General features: G+C 49.4%; 1 protein-coding gene across 1 annotated transcript in view; it reads left to right on the top strand.

Moving 5' to 3' along the window:
- Window positions 1-20,000, top strand: part of megf6b (multiple EGF-like-domains 6b) — a gene marked incomplete at both ends in the record, with an annotated part of 97,937 nt that overhangs the window by 42,733 nt on the left and 35,204 nt on the right. The window contains 2 exons of the mRNA XM_080545646.1: window positions 8,454-8,576; window positions 19,365-19,487. Of these exons, the coding sequence (XP_080401772.1) occupies window positions 8,454-8,576; window positions 19,365-19,487 (246 nt within the window). The remainder of the gene's footprint in view (window positions 1-8,453; window positions 8,577-19,364; window positions 19,488-20,000) is intronic.

Raw genomic sequence — 20,000 nt, 5'->3', positions numbered from 1 at the left:
CCAGCCTCATTCTCTTGACTGCTATTTTCTCGCTTATCCTTGGTGACCCCCGATACAGATGCTTGTTGGTAATATGCCTGCTCTTGTCGATGTTAAGTACTGCACGCAGCAATCTGGTGTAGTGCCCATCTAGGGACTTCTGCAGGGTAGGCTTCAGGGTCCAGCATTCACAGCCGTATAGGAGAACGGACTCTACCGCTGCATAGAAGAAGCTGAGTTTGATTTGTCGTGGGAAGGTTGGAGTGCCACACACTGGCCATGCCGTTCAGGGCCCTCCACGCAAGTGCCTTCCTCACTTTAAGGTCTTGCTCGGACGAGTTCACCCGTGAGCCCAGGTATTTCATATCGTTGACTTCCTTCAGAGCAATGCCTCCTGTTGTTGTTAGAGGTGGACGGTCCAGGGGGATGTTGTAGGTGATTACCTCGGTTTTCTTGGCATTTAGCCGAAGGCCAACCTGGGCACACACTCTGTCTCCACTCTGCACAGGAGCTCCTGTGGTTGCTCTAAGCGGTCGGAGAGCAGGCTGATGTCGTCCGCGTAGTCCAGGTTTGTTAGGACTACGGCGGGGTGTCGTCTTGACCTCCTAGGTGTTATAGTGAGGCCGAGTTCTTGCTCCCGTCCACTGATGGCCTTCCTGAGTGCATAGTCTAGCAGGAAGTCTAAGAGGAAGGGGGCCTGGATGCCCCAACCAGGATGTCAAACTCCTCACTGTTGCCGTCTGGGGTCATCACACTGGCTCTTGTATACTCCTGTATACGCGTGTCTATGGTTTGGGAAGGTGAGGGGAAGGTTGAGGGGGCTTCCTGGTCTCGTCAGGTCACATAGCCTCTGCTTGTGTGGTTTGGCTGAGCCCGTGTCTCTGTAAATATTGACATAGCAGAGAGACAGCAGTCTGGCAGGGAAGCACCATAAGGAAACATTAGATCCACAGTTTTGTCATGCTGCATCTCGTCCAACAAAGACACGATCGGAACTGATCTGGTACCATTCTAGTCAGTACTGAGATGTTCAGAGACCAGGATATACATTTAGAATATATATGTATTGTAATATATATTCTATATACTGTATATGTTACGGTACATGTGGGAAAACGGTACATGTGGGAAAACTAGGGTTAGGGTTAGGGTTAGGGGTAGGGTTAGACATGCCAGCATGTACCAAGTGGACGTAGCACCTAACCCTAATCCTAGTATTCCCACATGTACCGTTTTCCCACATGTACCGTAACTGTATACACTCACTGAACACTTTATTAGGAACACCTGTATACCTTCTCAGTCATTCGGATGGTGGGGAATGTTTTCTTTTCACACTTTGGGCCAGTTAATACCAGCCAATCATGACTTGAATGCCAGAGCCTATTAGAGTATTGTTGCTGACCATGCACATCCCTTCATGGCCACAATCTACCCATCTTCTAATGGCTACTTACACATACATACACACACACACACACGCACGCACGCACGCACGCACGCACGCACGCACGCACGCACGCACGCACACACACACACACACACACACACACACAGTTTGTGTTCTCTGCTGTCAGTTCAGCTGGCTGTGATCAGGGCAGCTTGCACCATGTCACAAAGCAAAAGTAATCTCAGACTGGATTCATGAACATGACAATGAGTTCAGTGTTCTTCAGTGGCCTTCCCAGTCACCGGATCTGAATCCAATAGAACACTTTTGGGATGTGGTAGAACGGGAGATTCACAGCTTAAAAGTGCACCTGAAACAGGAATTGTGTGATGCAATCATGTCATCATGGACCACAATCTCAAATGAATGTTTCCAACATCTTGTGGAATGAATGCCACGAACAATTGAGGCTGTTTTAAGAGCAAAGGGAGGCCTTACTCAGTATTCTACAACAGCATGTTTGGATACTGGATTCTGATTGGCTAGCAACAGTGGTAAATACCCCAACAACCCACAGTTCAGACCGCATTTCCAGTATCAATGCGCCTCCCCCTCAATCTGATTAAGAACACCTGTGTTGACCTACAATGCAATCGTTGATCTTGTTTATGGGACTATATTCTGTGGCAGAAGGATATATGTATTCTGAAACAATTAATGATTGTAAATCAATTAATTTAATGTTACAACTGTGTAACATGTTTATTTTTTATATTATGTGGTGGCTGTTGTAGAAAAGCAATTGACCATTCCAGGGCGGGGGTTGTGGACTCAATTACCACTGTACAGGGTTTTCCTACTCGGCTTCGCCTCGTGCCACAACCCTGTACCAGTGGTAAATGAGTCCACAACCCCCTTCCTCTCATGGTAAATTGCTTCCTTAGTATAGTTTTCCTAATAAAGTGTTCAGTGAGTGTACATTTAGAATATATATGTCTTCTAATATATATTCTACACATGTTGACAGCAGCGTTCATTTGACATCCATGGAGGTTCTCTGGGTTGTGAGGCGCGTCTTGTCTGAGGAGAGTTCATCTGTTTCTTCTGATCTTCTGTCATGATGCAACCTTTTGGCACGTACTGCTGTACAGGAAGAGGAAACGTGTCTGCTACAATAAACAGTTCAAGGGTCACTTATACTGGAGGTCAAAGGTCAGGGTGGGTTTCCTGGGTTTCCTGTGTAACAGTTGTCTGTTCCAGTTGACTGCTTTGACTCGGCCTACAGGTCTACGGAGCACTATCAATCAACACACACCCCCCTCTGTGAGAAGATGTGTCAAACACAGCATGTGTCAAACACAACATTTACATTTTGGGCATTTAGCAAAGCGACTCACAACAAATAATATTTAGTAAGTACGGTAAGTGAATTATCTATCCATCAGTCATCGCAAGAAAAAGTTATCTATGCTCGAGGCCAGGGGCCACTGGCAGTCATAATGCTAGAATAAAGAAGAATTAGGATTATTAAAAAATATATATATATATAATATATTTTATTTTCAGTAGAGAAACTGTACAGGGGGTGGGTAGTGGGTATGAAGAGGTCTTAGGAGGGACAGTTAATGTGTAGCCTGAAGAGATGGGTCTTTAGTCCCAATACAACAGCTCCAAACTAGCAGGTTGTTAGATCAGGACCCCTAAGAGGAAACAGACTATCTATGGCCTTCCTCCTGGATGGATGAATGCTCCAGTGTTCCTCCTGGTCCTCCTGGTGTTGGAGATGGTATCAGATCAGGGTCCTGGTGGTTTCCTTTGGCTCCGGCATGTGTTAGTGTAAGCCCCCCCTCTCTCCGCCACCCCTAACCCCCCCCCCCCCCCACTCCCCTCTCTCGGTCCTGCTGGGGTTCTCCAGGGAGCCGTCGAGGTTGTTCTTATCACAGGATGTCACACAATACAGCTCTGGAATGTAAGCCGGGAGTCAACGCTCTCCGCTCTCCGCTCTCGCAATGCCGCTGAGCGAGTTCAACACCAAACAACACGCACTTGGAACCATCAGCTTAACAGTTGTTTGTTTTCAATTCTTTCTCGCAATTGTGTCAGAACAGAATGTCCACTACAGGGGAAATAGAAGATTGAAGTCAATTTTGAAGGGCTTTTTTGATGGTTTTTTTTTTTTTCACTCGGACAGAAAAATAGACAAAATTCAGCGTTCGGTGTTCTGTGTTCCCTTGGCTCCTAGAGATGTTGATGTAGGAAGAGTGCAGCGGAGTGGAGCTGCTTCTGGCTCTCCCACTCACCCAGGCACACACACACACCTCCCACCCCCCCAGGAATCACCTCACTGAGGTCAGGAGAGGCTGGTGGAGGTAGAAATCGGAGGACGGAGGCTCATTGTAATGGATTCCTAGGGGGGACCGGTGTGTGTGTGTCTGGGTGAGTGGGAGTGCCAGAAGCAGCCGCTTGGTTGGCAGTAAGAGTCAATGGGCCGTGAGGACATGGAGAACCGGGTCATGGAGAACCGGGTCAGAACCGGGTCACTGGGGGTCCTGTTGGTGGCATGTTCAAATGCACCAAGGTGTGGAGGCGCCATTCAGCCTGACCTGCTTACTGTGGAGGGACCGCCCTGATCACAGCCAGCTGAACTGACAGCCGAGAACACAAACTGTGTGTGTGTGTGTGTGTGTGTGTGTGTGTGTGTGCCTGCATTCCTGTGTGCCTGCATGCCTACATAAAATAAAGTGTGGTGCACATACACATAGAATCCTGTTTGTCGGACACTGTCGTATAGCACGGAGATCCATCTGGCCAACAGGTCGGTCCTCTCAGAGTCCAGAACCCTCTGACCAGACGGGAGTGGATGTCTTGGACCAGGTGGTTGCCTCTACTGTATGTGTGGTTCTGTCCAAATTCCATGTCATGCTCCACCCCTAGCCCCCCGGGTTAGACTGGGATGTCTATGTCAGTCCAGGTGACCTATATGAGGACATCCATCACAGGGTGTAATTACGCCTGGGTATTTTCCACCGGCTGCCGTGTGGGTTTGGCCTGCAGCCCCGGGCCTGGCCTGCTCTGACCCTGACCTGCGCTGGGGTCCTGCTACACGCGTCAGGCCCTCAGACATCACATCTGACATCAGACAGACTGCTTTGTCTGGCTCTGGGCCTCATCATCTCATAGCTAACACACACACACACACACACACACACACACACCTGCCCTCAGGCCTTCAGGCCAGGGTACAGGGAGACAGACAGGGAGACAGACAGGGAGACAGACAGGGAGACAGACAGGGGGACAGACAGGGGGACAGATAGGGAGACAGACAGGGAGACAGACAAGGAGACAGACAGGGAGACAGACAAGGAGACAGACAGGAGGACAGACAGGGGAGAGACAGGCCATGCAGGGAGACAGACAGGGAGACAGACAGGGAGACAGACAGGGAGACAGACAGGGGGACAGACAGGGGGACAGACAAGGAGACAGACAAGGACACAGACAGGGAGACAGACAGGGAGACAGACAGGCTAGGGTACAGGGAGACAGACAGGGGGACAGGCAGGGAGACAGACAGAGAGACAGACAGGGAGACAGACAGGGAGACAGACAGGAGGACAGACAGGGGGAGAGACAGGCCATGCAGGGAGACAGACAGGGAGACAGACAGGGAGACAGACATGGAGACAGATAGGGAGAACGACAGGGGGACAGCCAGGGAGACAGACAGGGAGACAGACACAGGGACAGACAGGTCCCACAGGCACAGGTGTTCGATACCATTCCTCATTCCATTCCATGCACTGTAATGAGCCTGTCCTCCGATTTCTACCTCCACCAGCCTCCCCTGGTATAATGGAATGGTATTAATTAAGACGGATGGTTTGTTTTCCTAAGGGCTTATTGAGTTTATTTCATTTCTATCAGGCCAGCCACGCCAGGCCTTCCTCTGCTTCAGGTGCATAGTACTGGACTGGAGGTCCTGCTTATGGATGATGTGGTTGGACATTACTGCACCCAAGACCTGAGAGAAGAGTGTCCCACTGCTGCCCCCTGGAGTCAGGTGTGGGCGTAGCCTGTGGACCGGTCACAAGGCGCCCCCACTCATGTCAATACCAAAACATTTGTAATCGCGACATCATTGAGAAGTGATGCATTATCTGACAGAAGATAGTGTGGGGGTGCCAATATTTCTGTATGTCTCTATTTGGAATCAGGACTGTGGCCTTGTGGATCCTGACCCGTGGTGGATCATAATATTGGCCCGTAGCGGGTCAGCTGGGCTGAATGACACATGAGCGTGACCTGGACCTTGCGTGACCCCTGACCCCTCGTAAAACCATGGCAACCGCGCAGGTGTGTGGCCTCAGGGAAGGGATCCAGGGATACAGCCGCCCCCTCACCCGACACACTGCCATGAAAACACACAGGACCCCCCACCTACCCCAGGGCCACTGACTCACGTCCTTGACCCACAGGTCGCATACTGCTCACAGGAATGTGTCATTCCCATCAGCGGCCACTAGGGGCGTACATGACATGTCGTCATGTTCAATGATCGCTAGACGGGGCTTGGGCAATCTCTTAAGTTGTGTATATTTGTTCTGTACTGAGTGGAGTGGACATAGACAAGACAATCGTTTGGCCTTCTCCACCTCCAACCATTGGTTCTGCCTCAGGAGCAGTTTGAACATGTATAGCTTCTAGGACGAGGCATTTCTTTGAATAATAATGTTTGGAAACATAAAGAGCAGAGCGTTTCGGCGTTAACATTTCCAGATGTTGTTAAGTGAGAGTGAGATGTGTTAATTGGCTGGTTAGCGCTGGCGTCGCCCGAAGGCGCAAAAAAATGCACCACAGCCGGGGAAAAAAGCTACTTCCCCTTGGCCCTCGCTGGGTATCCTCCACAACTCTCCTCTTTTTATGGATCGAAAAAGGTTTATGAGATGATTAGTGCCAAGCAAATACTCCCCCCCCCCTCCCTCTCTTCACCCCCCTTCCCCCTTCCCCCTCCCCCCTCCATCTCTTCCCTCTACCCAGCCAATTTCCCCCAGTCCCAAGATTCCTTCAGTTGGGCATAGCGAATGAAAAACAGCCCCTGTGCGATGCTTGTTTCTCACAGTAATAGAAGACAGACAGGCCCAATCATCGTCTGTCTAAACGACTCACGATGTGTTCTCTGACCTCTCGGTGTTCACCTCTGAACCCGTACGACTTGGTTTGTCAGCGCCGGACCCGGACCAGAGTCAGTGTGCTGGGTGTTTGGAGGTTGTGAGTCAGGGAGAGAGAGAATACATGCGGAACAGCAGAATTGACAGCCGTGACAGGAGGTTGTGTGTGTTGATAAATGAGACGGGGAAAAAACTGGCTTCGTAAAAAAGAGCACTGTCAGCAGAATTATATTTCTGGCATCCTCTATTAGTCGACCGTCTCTGGTTTCCATTGGGTGAAGTTTTGAGGTGAGAGAGGGGGCTTCTGGGGTATTGAGTTTCTCTTGTCTGACCCCACAGTAGCACTGAGGACTACAATGAAGGCAGGATTTCACTCAGGGCAGGCTGGTGGAGGTAGAGATCGGAGGACAGGCTCGTTGTAATGCATATAGTATGTTACAATGAGCCCCGATTTCTACCTTCACCAGCCTCCCCTGGTTTCACTGTTACAAAGTAATTACTATACTATACGGGTATAGAGGTCAACTCCAGTGGAGGCTGATGGAGGTAGAAATCGGAGAACAGGCTCATTGTAATCCATGGAATGGAATATGGAATAGTATCAAATGTGCATGCATTAAATGAGCCCATCCTCCGATATCTACCTCCACCAGCCATATCTACCTCCACCAGCCATATCTACCTCCACCAGCCATCTCTGAACTAAGAAACTCAGTCCGACTTTGTGAGACTAGAGTAGTATAGACTAGTATAGTATACTAGTACATTTTCCCTTGCCATTGTGGCTTATGGAGAGTTTTTTTTACCTTGGTTGGCTTTTTTGGGGTCTATGGGCTGGGCATTAGTTCATATGTCATTTATGTCATATTTGTATTGTATTTATTGTTTGTAAAGTTCTTGTTGTAAAGCACTTTGAAACAATTGACTTTGTAAAAAAAGTGTATTTGTAACCCAAATACATTGAATTGATTCATAGAGGAACAACATTCATGTGAAGTGAAGGTCAGAGGTCATGTTGAAACTGGAAGTCTTTGTTCTGGCTTCAGAGACGAGATGTGCTTCAGTGCTGCTCCACCCTCAGTAACGCTGTAGGAAAGAGACAATTTGAAGATGGAAACTTTAGATTAGGGACTCATAATCATGCTCCTGATTTTCCAAGAACAGTTAAGCAGCTGAATTTCTCCAAAACCTCTGGAACCATCTTCCCAAACTCATCCAGGGAAGACTTTTGACTTAAACTCTGTCTGACATGAAATGAAAATCAACATTTCTTTCTAATCAGTGGTGGTTTAAGAATGTGGAATGACGCTGGATCCCACCGCTGCTTCTCGCAGGCAGGACACTTGCTTCTTGTGTTCCTTCTGGAGGTTGGCACGTTCCCTCTGGGGGGAAAACATGTGTGACTGATTTAATGTTGTCAGATGTGTTCTCTCCAGGGCTACCTCTCCTAGTCCTCTCTTGTTTTCCTCTCGCATCTATTTCAGGGGAGGCTGGCGGAGGCAGAAATCGGAGGACGGGCTCGTTCTAATGCATGGAACGGAACGGGGGAACGGTATTGGAATATATCAAACACACGTGTTTGTTACCACTCCTCATTCCGTTCCATGCATTACAACGAGCCCCGTCCTCCGATTTCTACCTCCGTCAACCTCCCCTGATCTATTTAGTTTCTCACTCCTACATCTTCATTCCACAGCGGATTATGAGACTACAGTAGTGACAAATGTAACCTTTTTTTCATTACGTTTTTATGATTTGTTGACACTATCTAATCTGCTGGTCTGTAACTGATACCTTAATACCAGGCCTGTTGCTGTCTGCTGCTGTGTGTCTGACTAACCCTAACCCTAGCCCTAACCCCAACCCTAGCCCTAACCCTGACCCTAACCCTGACCCTCTGTGTCGTCCTACAGACGTGAACGAGTGTGAGGAGACGAACGGAGGCTGCGAGGCGCTCTGCTGTAACACCATCGGGAGCTTCTACTGCAAGTGTCCCTCTGGTCAGCAGCTGAAGGAGGACAGCCGGACATGCCAAGGTCAGTCCACTCACACCTTCGTCACCTCTGTCACCATCACCGTCATCCGCACCTCCGTCAGCTTCACTCACAACACACGCCTCCATCTCCACCTCCTCCACTTTACACCTCCATCACCATCACCGCCACCGCCACCTCTACTTACACCTCCACCACCATCACCTACACATCCACCTCCTCCTCCACCATCACTTTCACATCTACCTCCTCCTCCTCCACCACACCTCCACTCACACCTCCATCTACTCCAACACCTCCACCTCTTCCTCCACCACCACCTCCACATCCTCCACCTCCTCCACCATCCCCACTACCTCCATCACCATCACCACCACCTCCACTCACACCTCCATCTCCTCCACCACCACCACCACCTCCACCACCACCACCACCACCACCACCATCTCCATCACCACCACCACCACCACCACCACCACCACTTCATCTCCACATATTCCATTGGGAAGAATCCTTTGTTTCAAGAAATTCTTGTTTTTGACCCAAAATACTTCGGTGTTTTTAATTAGAACATCTCTTGCACTGTAAGTAGTTGAGAGGATCACAATGATGAGTTCAATGTGTTCTGCCTCCGAGCCCTGGGGAGAATGCTCTGTAGTATGATCGCTTGCTACAGGAGCCGGTTAAAGCTCTGATCTAATAATACAAGGTCATGTTATGGTTATTAAAACAGCTAATAGGAATGTTGTCACATCTGGGTTCAATATCACCCCTTCTCTGTCTGTGTCTGCGTCAGTATGATGATGTCTAATGGGCAAGAACATCTCCCTCCCTGTAATCAGGCCTTCACAGGCGCAGAAGAAGAACTCAACGTCATGTTCACGTGAGATGCTCTTGTGTTCCCTTGTGAAAGGGCTGTTGGGTTTTCACCGCTGAATAAAGAACAGAAAGAGATGATGAGTCCAACAATACAACAATACAATGCATAATTCACACACACACACACACACACACACACACACACACACACATAAGAAATATGACAGGAGGCGGCTGTGGCGCAGGAGGTAGAGCCGGCGGACACTGAACCCCAAGACACTGAACCCCAAATTTCTCCCAATGAGTCGGCCGGCACCTTGCATGGTAGCTGCGTGTGTGTGGCTGGCTAACCCCATAGGGATGATCAGAACATTCCTACTGGTTGACAGGCGGGAGGTTGGAGAGCTGTATGGGCACAGCCAACAGTCACACTGTTAACACACAGCCAACAGTCACACTGTTAACACACAGCCAACAGTCACACTGTTAACACACAGCCAACAGTCACACTGTTAACACACAGCCAACAGTCACACTGTTAACACACAGCCAACAGTCACACTGTTAACACACAGCCAACAGTCACACTGTTAACACACAGCCAACAGTCACACTGTTAACACACAGCCAACAGTCACACTGTTAACACACAGCCAACAGTCACACTGTTAACACACAGCCAACAGTCACACTGTTAACACACACAGATTCATTCAATCAGGGGGAGATAGTAAACACAGTTGTAATGCTGGACCACACACACACACACACACACACACACACACACACACACACACACACACACATACACGGATGGACGCACGCATGCACTCACACACACACACACACACACACACACACACGCACGCACGCACACACACACACACACACACACACACACACACACACACACACACACACACACACATTGGCCATAAATAATATTTTACAATATTTCTGCTTCAAAATCCAATCATCTGTTGTTTGCTGATTTGGCTTTAAATATACAATTTAAAGAACAATACCTGTATTGTTTTTTTTTGGTCTTTTGGAAAATACAATTTAATGGAATATTCTAGCAAACATAACAGAAATGCACAATCCTCTCAGGAGAGATTCCCTTCTTTAAGCTCCTGGTCTTATTGTTGGACTGCGCTTTGTTATGAATGAGCAGTGTTGATATGAGTGGCCCAGATGTGGGAGGAGGTTGCCAATAGCAACCACGGTGAAGCTGAGCTGGCTGTAGCAGTGTCAACACTCCCCTGGTCACGGCCGCTGAACAGCACGGCTGGGGGGGAGGCCTCGGGTATATGGTGTGCCAGAGTGTGTGTGTGTGTGTGTGTGTGTGTGTGTGTGTGTGTAGTTGCAGTGCAGGGTTGGGGGTGAGGGGTAGGGTGTACGGTGTGCAAGAGTGTGTGTGTGTGTGTGTGTGTGTGTGTGTGTGTGTGTGTAGTGCAGTGCAGTGCAGGGTTGGAGGTGAGGGGTGTAGGGTGTACGGTGTGCAAGAGTTTGGCACCATCATGCCTGGTTACTGAGTTATGTGTTTGTGTGTGTGAGTGTAAATGGACACGGTGTGTGTGGAGGTGCATGCAAATGTCTGTCTGAGAGACGTGTGTTCGAGTCAGATGGCGGGAGGCTCACCTCTGTCTCCAAAACCAACATGGAGTAAATCACTCATGTTCACACGGACTGCAGGGCCTTCACAGCAAAGGTCTTCTGAGGGAGAAGGGTTAGGGTTAGGGAGTTGTGTTGACGTGTGTGTGTGTGTGTGTGTGTGTTATCCAGGCAGGATTTATGACATCTGTTAACCTCGCATGCCTATCAGTCTTCTTTCATGCTTATCTAAAGCCTGGCTCCCTCTCTCTACCCTGCGTTGCCCGCTTCTGTTTAGACAGACTCTGTGCCAGGAGTGTGTGTGTGTGTGTGTGTGTATGTGTGTGTTTGTGTGTGTCTGTCTGTCTGTCTGTCATTCTGTCTGTCTGTCTATGTGTGTGTCTGTCTGTCTGTGTGTGTAAGTGTGTGCGTGAGTGTGTGTGTGTGTGTGTGTGTGTGTGTGTATGTGTGTGTGTGTGTGTGTGTGTGCGTGCGTGCGTGTGCGTGCGTGTGTGTGTGTGTGTGTGTGTGTGTGTGCATGCATGTGTGTGTGTGTGTGTGCGTGTGCGTGCGTCTGATGCCCACTGTATCCATTCCTGGTGGTCTGTCTAGGCTTGACAACCAGTCTGCTTTCCGTTGATGCTGCCTGTGTGTGGAGCAGCTGGCTGGTGTCTGGTGTTCTGGTGTCTGGTGTTCTCCAGTGGTGTTTCCCCTGGGACGGAACATTTCAGTCTGTCTGTCAGGGACACACAGAACACACAGGGGAGGCTGTAATGCGTGGGACAGGAGGAGGAGTGGTATCAAACGCCTTCCCTGTCCTCTGATGTCTACCTCCCCCAGCCTCCCCTGTCCTCCGATGTCCACCTCCCCCAGCTTCCCCTGTCCTTCAATGTCTACCTCCCCCAGCCTCCCCTGTCCTCCCATGTCTACCTCCACCAGCCTCCCCTGTCCTTCAATGTCTACCTCCCCCAGCCTCCCCTGTCCTCCCATGTCTACCTCCACCAGCCTCCCCTGTCCTCCCATGTCTACCTCCCCCAGCCTCCCCTGTCCTCCCATGTCTACCTCCCCCAGCCTCCCCTGTCCTCCCATGTCCACCTCCACCAGCCTCCCCTGTCCTCCGATGTCCACCTCCACCAGCCTCCCCTGTCCTCCCATGTCTACCTCCACCAGCCTCCCCTGTCCTCCCATGTCCACCTCCACCAGCCTCCCCTGTCCTCCCATGTCTACCTCCACCAGCCTCCCCTGTCCTCCCATGTCTACCTCCACCAGCCTCCCCTGTCCTCCTATGTCCACCTCCACCAGCCTCCTCTGTCCTCCCATGTCTACCTCCCCCAGCCTCCCCTGTCCTCCCATGTCTACCTCCACCAGCCTCCCCTGTCCTCCCATGTCTACCTCCACCAGCCTCCCCTGTCCTCCCATGTCCACCTCCACCAGCCTCTCCTGTCCTCCCATGTCTACCTCCACCAGCCTCCCCTGTCCTCTGATGTCCACCTCCCCCAGCCTCCCCTGTCCTCCCATGTCCACCTCCCCCAGCCTCCCCTGTCCTCCCATGTCTACCTCCACCAGCCTCCCCTGTCCTCCCATGTCTACCTCCCCCAGCCTCCCCTGTCCTCCCATGTCTACCTGCACCAGCCTCCCCTGTCCTCCCATGTCTACCTCCCCCAGCCTCCCCTGTCCTCTGATGTCTACCTCCACCAGCCTCCCCTGTCCTCCCATGTCTACCTCCACCAGCCTCCCCTGTCCTCCCATGTCCACCTCCCCCAGCCTCTCCTGTCCTCCCATGTCTACCTCCACCAGTCTCCCCTGTCCTCTGATGTCCACCTCCACCAGCCTCCCCTGCGTGGTGGAACACACAGTGGAACACAGTGGAACACACAGTGGAACACAGTGGAACACACAGTGGAACCCAGCACCGTTGAGTTCAACTCATTGGAATTTAGCAAGATTTCTTTTTACGATCACGGAGATGTTTTTGACTCTGTATATGCCTTCTTATAAAGCATTAGGACCTGTCAAGGTCCGACCTCCCGGAGGTTGAATGTATGTGTTGGCAGGGCATAACAGAACTGCACCGGGCTCCTGACTGAGTAGATTTGGGCTCAGCGCTAGGTCCATTCCTGTGTCTGGTATGTTTGGACTCTGAATATCCCTTCTAACCTTTGGCACTTTATCAGATTTGGCATACAGATTTTTCTTACATTCATTTCAATATCAAAAGAAACGTATATAGATATGATATCGTAAATCATCGGGTTTATTCACATTCCTGACAGTACCTGAACACTGTCTGCTATAAATCTCTCGCCTCTCTTCGAACACATCAGCCTTTGATGTGACAACCAAAGTACAATGGCCAACTTGTAGTCCTAAATCTGTATGAAGAGAAAGCATCTGTACTGTTGGCACTCTCAAAAACGCTACTTGTGTCAAAAATGCAGTATCATCGTTCCTTTGTGTACACTTTGTGATCTTGGATGTACCTTGAGGAGAATGATTGGGGGGCGGGGGGGGAGGAGGATAGGAGGAGAAGGAGGGCTTTTAATGTGCTGGACATGTTAGAAAGAGAGACAGGGTGGAGGGGGTGGGCAGAGAGTATTAAGAAAGAGAGAGGGAGGGAGAGATTCAAAGAGAGAGAGGGAGGGAGAAATGTAAAGGGAGAGAGGGATTCACAGAGAGTGGAGGAGAAGTCAGGAGGAGCAGAGAGAGCCAGGAGAGCACTGCCTCACACAGGATGGAACTGGGATGATCAATCAGACAAGGCTTTTGTTTTTGAACAATATTCATTTTCATATTTTCGCTGTGGTGCGCAATCTCTTCAAATCTTTATTATCACAGTGTTCGTTCTCTCTTCTACTGTCCACGCGAACATCTTTTTTTTGAACATCTTTTTCGAAGTTTATTTAGATTATTTTTGGCTTGACTGTTTAGTTCTCATAGTCATGGCATTATTCTGGGGATTGCTAGTGCTGCTGTTGGGGTGTGTCGGGGTTCACGGCAACAACTACCAGTACCGCTACCATACCAGAAGGATCTGCTACACCTGCCTGCAGGGTTACCACGGCTACAACAGGGGCTACCTCCCAGGTGAGTCCTGCAGCATTCCACACCTGTGTGGTGATGTCTACCACCTGCTGCATGAGACAATACCACCTGTAAACGATACCGTACAGACCATGCATGTTCTAGTACAGGATGCTGCCAGGCATGGCATGTACAGGCACAGCATGTGACACTGCTGTGGGTTCATAGATGTTGTTAGTCTGATGAGGAACTGAACCTGAACCTGAACTGAACCTAAGTTATTTTTTTCTGAGTGGGGCAGTCCCACTCATATTTTTAATTTTTTATTGACAGATATAGTAGAAATTTAGACAGGAGGGATGGGTGAGAGAGAGAGGAGGGATGACATGCTGGATATGTCCCCGGCCGGAATCGATCCGGAGACCCTGCGGTTACGTGGTCAACGCTTAACCCGCTACGCCACCTAAGCGCCCTAAACTTGACACATCAACTCTGTTATGGAGGAGGTAGAAACCAGAGGACGGAGGCTCATTGTGAATGCATGGAATGAAACGAGGAACAGTATGAAACACGTAGTCCTCATTCCGTTCCACAAATCACAATGAGCCTCCGTCCTCTGATTTCTACCTCTGCCAGCCTCCCCCTGATGGACAGGTGCTGTATGTACGTGTCACACTTTGCAGTGTAACGGCTTGTTGTGCTGCTGTCCTCTGGTGGCACACGTCATGTGATCTACTGGGCTGCCGTGTGCCCCCTGACTGGGCAGACTGGCACAGCTTTATCACTGTGCCAGTCTGGCTGGTGTGTGTCTGCTGTGACCTGCGTGCCGCCTGGCACTGCCCAAAATAACTCCTGACTGGTACTGCCCTGTGGTAGATCAGAGCTGGGGAGGGGGGGGGGGGCTCGGGTTTCTAAGGTTTCTACATCCACCAGCCTCCCCTGGGTCAGAGTGAGGGAGGCTGGGGCTTATCAGCAGAGAGATCAACACCCTTCACATGAGTACGCTTCATGAAACAGGACCGCTCAGTAAACGCTGAACGAACGATGATGCATTCTCATGCCTACATAAACCCTAGCTGGCAGTTCTCATATTTCAATATGACAAATAATGATATATCAACATAGTAGTTTGAGAGTTACGGGAGAGTGCAGCGATGCACGATGCTGAGGAAGATAACGCTTTCATTCGCTGTGTGAGTTACGGTCCAAAGGAACATTTCCTGTGAAGGGATTCAATGGAGTAAGAAGTCCAGTTACACGTCGTTGCGCTGGATACAGAACCTAATTATAAATCAGTCCGAAAAAAACTATGCAGGTGTTTCCTACAGGCAGTAAACACAGGTCCAAGTACTTGTAAGGGCAGGGGAGGCTGTCGCAGTTTGAACACGGAGGACGGGGCTCATTGTAATGCATGGAACGGAATACGGAATGGTATCAAAGGCAGTAGTCCACACGTTTTGTTACCGATCCTCATTCCGTTCCATGCATTACAATGAGCCCCGTCCTCTGTTTCCTACCTCCGCCAGCCTCCCCTGATAGTGAGATGATGTCTATCAAGGCGGACAGTTTTTTTTCCAGGCATGGGGAAAGACAACACAGTGATCAGGACTGTGGGTAGCCGGGTCTGGACCCAAGCCCGCCCCCAGGTGGCTGGAAGCCAGTGGCTGCTGAGGTTTTGGCTCCGTTGTGAAGGATCATGTTTTAGACTTGAGAACTACGCTTGCCGGGGCACTTACTTACTGTCTAGTGTACTTACACCATACACTAGCCAGCAGCAGGGGAAACAGCTCCGCGTCTCTCTGGAGCGATTTCATTTAAAAACCCAAAACCCAAAAACAGCTCGCCGCATGGATGGAAACGAGAGAAGAGAGGAGAAGAGAGGAGAAGAGAGGAGGGGAGAGAGAGGAAGAGAGCAAGCCATGTGCCTGCCAGCTTTCCTGGATGGAAGTTGAACCAAGTTCTGGCAGCACGGTTCAGTTGGAGTAATGTGTAAAGAGCTTGTATTCAGTGCCAAAAGCACTATCTTTAAAGATGTGGTAAATGTCCCGCAGTTCCTCCAATGGGAGAAGATAGGTTCATCCAGAACCTTCCATTAGAAATACCGTAAACGGCTCTGGCTTCATCTATAGGCCAAACCAGAGACTGGGTAGTCTGGTAACCTAGTAACCTTAGGTTAACTGGTAACCTAGTTAGGCCTTATGGGTCCTAATGTGGACCCGGAAAACACGTGTTTGATACCATTCCTCATCCAGTCCCATGCATTACAATGAGCCCATCCTCCCATTTCTACCTCCACCAGCCTCCCCTCACGTGGACTCCAGGCTCCTCGAACCTACTGTTCGCTACGGCCAGGCAAATTATGTTTCAAATTGTATTGACATATTTCTGGAGGCTACAAGAAGCCAGGCCAAGAGGGAAAAATAAACATCAGAAATGTTGTGAGACCCCCCAGGAGAGAGCTTCTGCTCCTGTACCCCCCGACAGAGGATTTTCTATCCAAACCTGTCCATTCCTGTCAGCATTTGTAATATATATAAAAAAAAAAAACTGGAGTCCTTAGATAACATGCTCAGTATGTATGTTTCATGTGTTATGCGTTTTGTTGGGTTTAGCTTTTGTTTTATGTATTATCATCACTATTATCATCACTACTATTATTATTAAAATAATAATCTTCTTCTTCTTTTATCTCTTTATAAGGAAACAATTATCTCTTTATAAGGAAACAATTATCCTCTGATCAATTGTAAGTCCTAGAGGGGAGGTTCTTACTATAAGCCCTTTGGGGCTTCTTACCTCTCTTACACAATAACCGGCTATGTTTGTTTCTCCTATGTACTTTTTTTTTTTTTTAAACCACTTCCTTTGTGCGAATAAATAAACAAAAACAAAGAAGAAGGCCCCGGAGTGGGCTTCTGCTGCCCTGGGGGTCCGCTAAAACCAGTCCCCGTTGTGGAGGAGGTGGTCACACAGACTGTTCATGTGTTTACTCTCTGTGTGTGTCCTGCTCTAACCTCTCACAGGGCCGAGGGTGGCGTGTCACGACCGCGATGAGCCTCAGCTGTACCAGTCCACATCCCTCTCTGCCGCCTGCTACCCACATGGCGTAGGTACACACCACGCAGGGGGGAGGCCAGCGGAGGTCGGAAGAAATCGGGAAGGACGGGGCTCATTGTGATGCACGGGACGGAACGAGGAACGGTATCCAATCTACATGTCACATGGCATTCCTCATTCCGTTCCTGCATCACAATGAGACCCGTCCTCCCCATTTCTACCTCCGCCGGCCTCCCCCCTGCGTGGCGCGGGTTAGCGAGTTGCTGGCTTGTCCCTTCTGGTAGGGCCTTCCTTGTTAGCTACAGCCAAACCTCCGTGGAAGAACGGGACGTACCAGCATGTCACGTGTAATGACATTAACGTAATATACGAGGGGTAGGGTATTGTTCCTCGTCTGTAGGGTATTGTTCCTAGTGCGTAGTCTGTTTTTACGGGGGGTTTACTCGATCATAAATCTTCATTATTGTTGAATAGGGTGAAGGAGAAAGCACTTAAGGGATTTTGCATATAACAGTGTTCACATTACAAACCATTTCACAATTTCACAACATGCATTCAACGCACTGTGACATACCAAAGACAAACACGCAACGTTGAGAGGATAACATTTAGAACAGCTTTACGCCGGTAGTCTAACCCAGCGAGACCTACACACTCTCCTTGTTTAAAAACACCTTCTTCTCACGGAGGCGAACGCCAAATTCTTTAAATAGTTCCTTTGAGAAAATAAATGCTTTGAGTGTTGGAACTTTACTGAGCCCCCTCCGAGCGGCGCCATAACTCAGTTCTTCCTCACTCACGCTGGCAGGAGTCATCCGTCATTTACGGCGTGTTACTGACTCTACAGACTGTCCGTGATGCCAAGCGCTGCTCAGACTCACCTTTAATGTGTCCACCGTGCTGACAGGCCGGAACACAGCCTGGCGCTACGGAACAGACCTGGAGACTGGGGACATGGCAGGGTGTGTGTGTAAAGTGTGTGTGTGTGTGTGTGTGTGTGTGTGTGTGTGTGTGTGTGACAGAGACAATAATACGTAACATGTTGTCTGTGAATGCTGTCAACAGTGTGTGTGTGTGTGTGTATGTGTGTGTGTGTGTGCGTGTGTGTGTGTGACAGAGACAATAATACGTAACATGTTGTCTGTGAATGCTGTCAACAGTGTGTGTGTGTGTGTGTGTGTGTGTGTGTGTGGGCACTCATGAGGGCGCTTGTGTGTGTGAGAGACAATAATACGTAACACGTCTGTGAATGTTGTCAGAACAGTGTGTGTGTGTGTGTGTGTGTGTGTGTGTGTGTGTGTGTGTGTGTGTGTGTGTGGTTGTGTGAGTGCATGGGCGTGTGTGTGTGTGTGTGTGTGTGTGACAAAAAGAATAATACGTAATATGTCTGTGAATGTTGTCAACAGTGTGTGTGTGTGTGTGTGTGTGTGTGAGTGCGTGGGCGCGTGTGTGTGTGTGTGTGTGTGACAGAAAGAATAATATGTAATATGTCTGTGAATGTTGTCAACAGTGTGTGTGATGTATTCATGATTCTCTGGGGGGCTGTTGAGATGCTCCCGGCTCTGGGGTTCTTAATTGTCCTGACGATGGTGACAGACGGAATGTTACCAGTACAAACAGAACAGGGCGCAAGTCACCTCTGATCTCACTGGAGGTCCGCCATGGGACTCCTAAAACAATTTGTTAACCTTTGACCCTCCCAATGAGCTGTGGGTCGCAAATGGGTTCGTAACGTCTGAACTACGTTTCGCAGAACAGACCAGTTGGTTGTGTTTCGTGCCCGTTTTAGGCTCTCCGATCAAGAACCCTTTGCTGTATTTGTTTATAATCTCCAAAGTGCTTGGCTCGGTGGAATGTGTATATTTTGTGTCTTTCGACGTTGGGTTCCTTAAGCTCCTGTTGCCATGCCCTAGAGAGACTGGAGGAAAAAGTCAAGGAATTTTAATTTGGTTTTAAATGTTCAGTAGTTGTTACCACATGGGAGATTTGTTTGTTTGGGCACGGATGTACTTGTTGAGTTCTGTTACCCTCATCCATCTTCCGTCTTATTTAAGGAGCAAATCTTTACCCTAAACGCTGTGTTTAAATTCCACCCTCACTGCATGGGAGCTTTCTGGAAACTTATTCTTGAGAAGTAGACTTTAGTTTTCTGATAATGAGACAGCGTTTAGTAAAATTGCTCTAATTTCTACCTTCCCTCTCTCTCTCTGTCTGTGTGTGTGTATGTGTATGTGTGCGTGGGCCTGTGCTTGCGTGTGTATGTGCGCGTGCGTGTGTGTGTGTGTGTGTGTGTGTGCTTCGGCGTGTGTGTGTGTGTGTGTTTGTGTGTGTTCCATGCAGATATTGATGAGTGCCAGGTCCATAACGGAGGCTGCCAGCACAGATGTGTGAACACCAGGGGCTCCTACCACTGTGAATGTAACCTGGGCTCACGCCTCCACGTAGACGCACGCACCTGCCTGGGTGAGTCACAGCACACCACCTGACTGAGTCACAGCACACCACCTGTCTGAGAGAGTCACAATACACCACCTGACTGAGTCACTTCACCTGTTTACCTGTCTGAGAGAGTCACAATACACTGGCTGTTCACCTGCCTTCACCTGTTTACCTGCTTTTCAGAACTGTGACTGTTTACACTTCACCTGGCTATCAAGCTTACACTTCTCCTGGCTATCAAGCTTATACTTTACCTGGCTATCCCAATTAACTACCAGCCGCAATCATGCTGTAGTGTGTCATGCAGTGTACTGTAGTGTACTGTAGTAGTGATAACTAGCACCCTGACTTTTGTTCAGGAGAAACACCTGGTCCTCCCTATGACTCATCTGTAGCAAAGAAAGCAAACTCGACTGAGGGAAGGAGGGAGAGAGAGAGGGAGGGAGGGAGGGAGGGAGAGATGGAGTATAGGCCTCAGGAGTTAGAGAAAGGCCTCATGTTCGTCGGATAACCTAATCATTCCCTCCGTTTTGGTCC

Source organism: Nansenia antarctica (genome assembly GCF_963989245.1).
Source record: "Nansenia antarctica genome assembly, chromosome: 15".
Taxonomy (NCBI): domain Eukaryota; kingdom Metazoa; phylum Chordata; class Actinopteri; order Argentiniformes; family Microstomatidae; genus Nansenia; species Nansenia antarctica.
The sequence above is the reverse complement of the archived record's forward strand: the minus strand, read 5'-3'. Positions and strand labels throughout refer to the sequence as shown.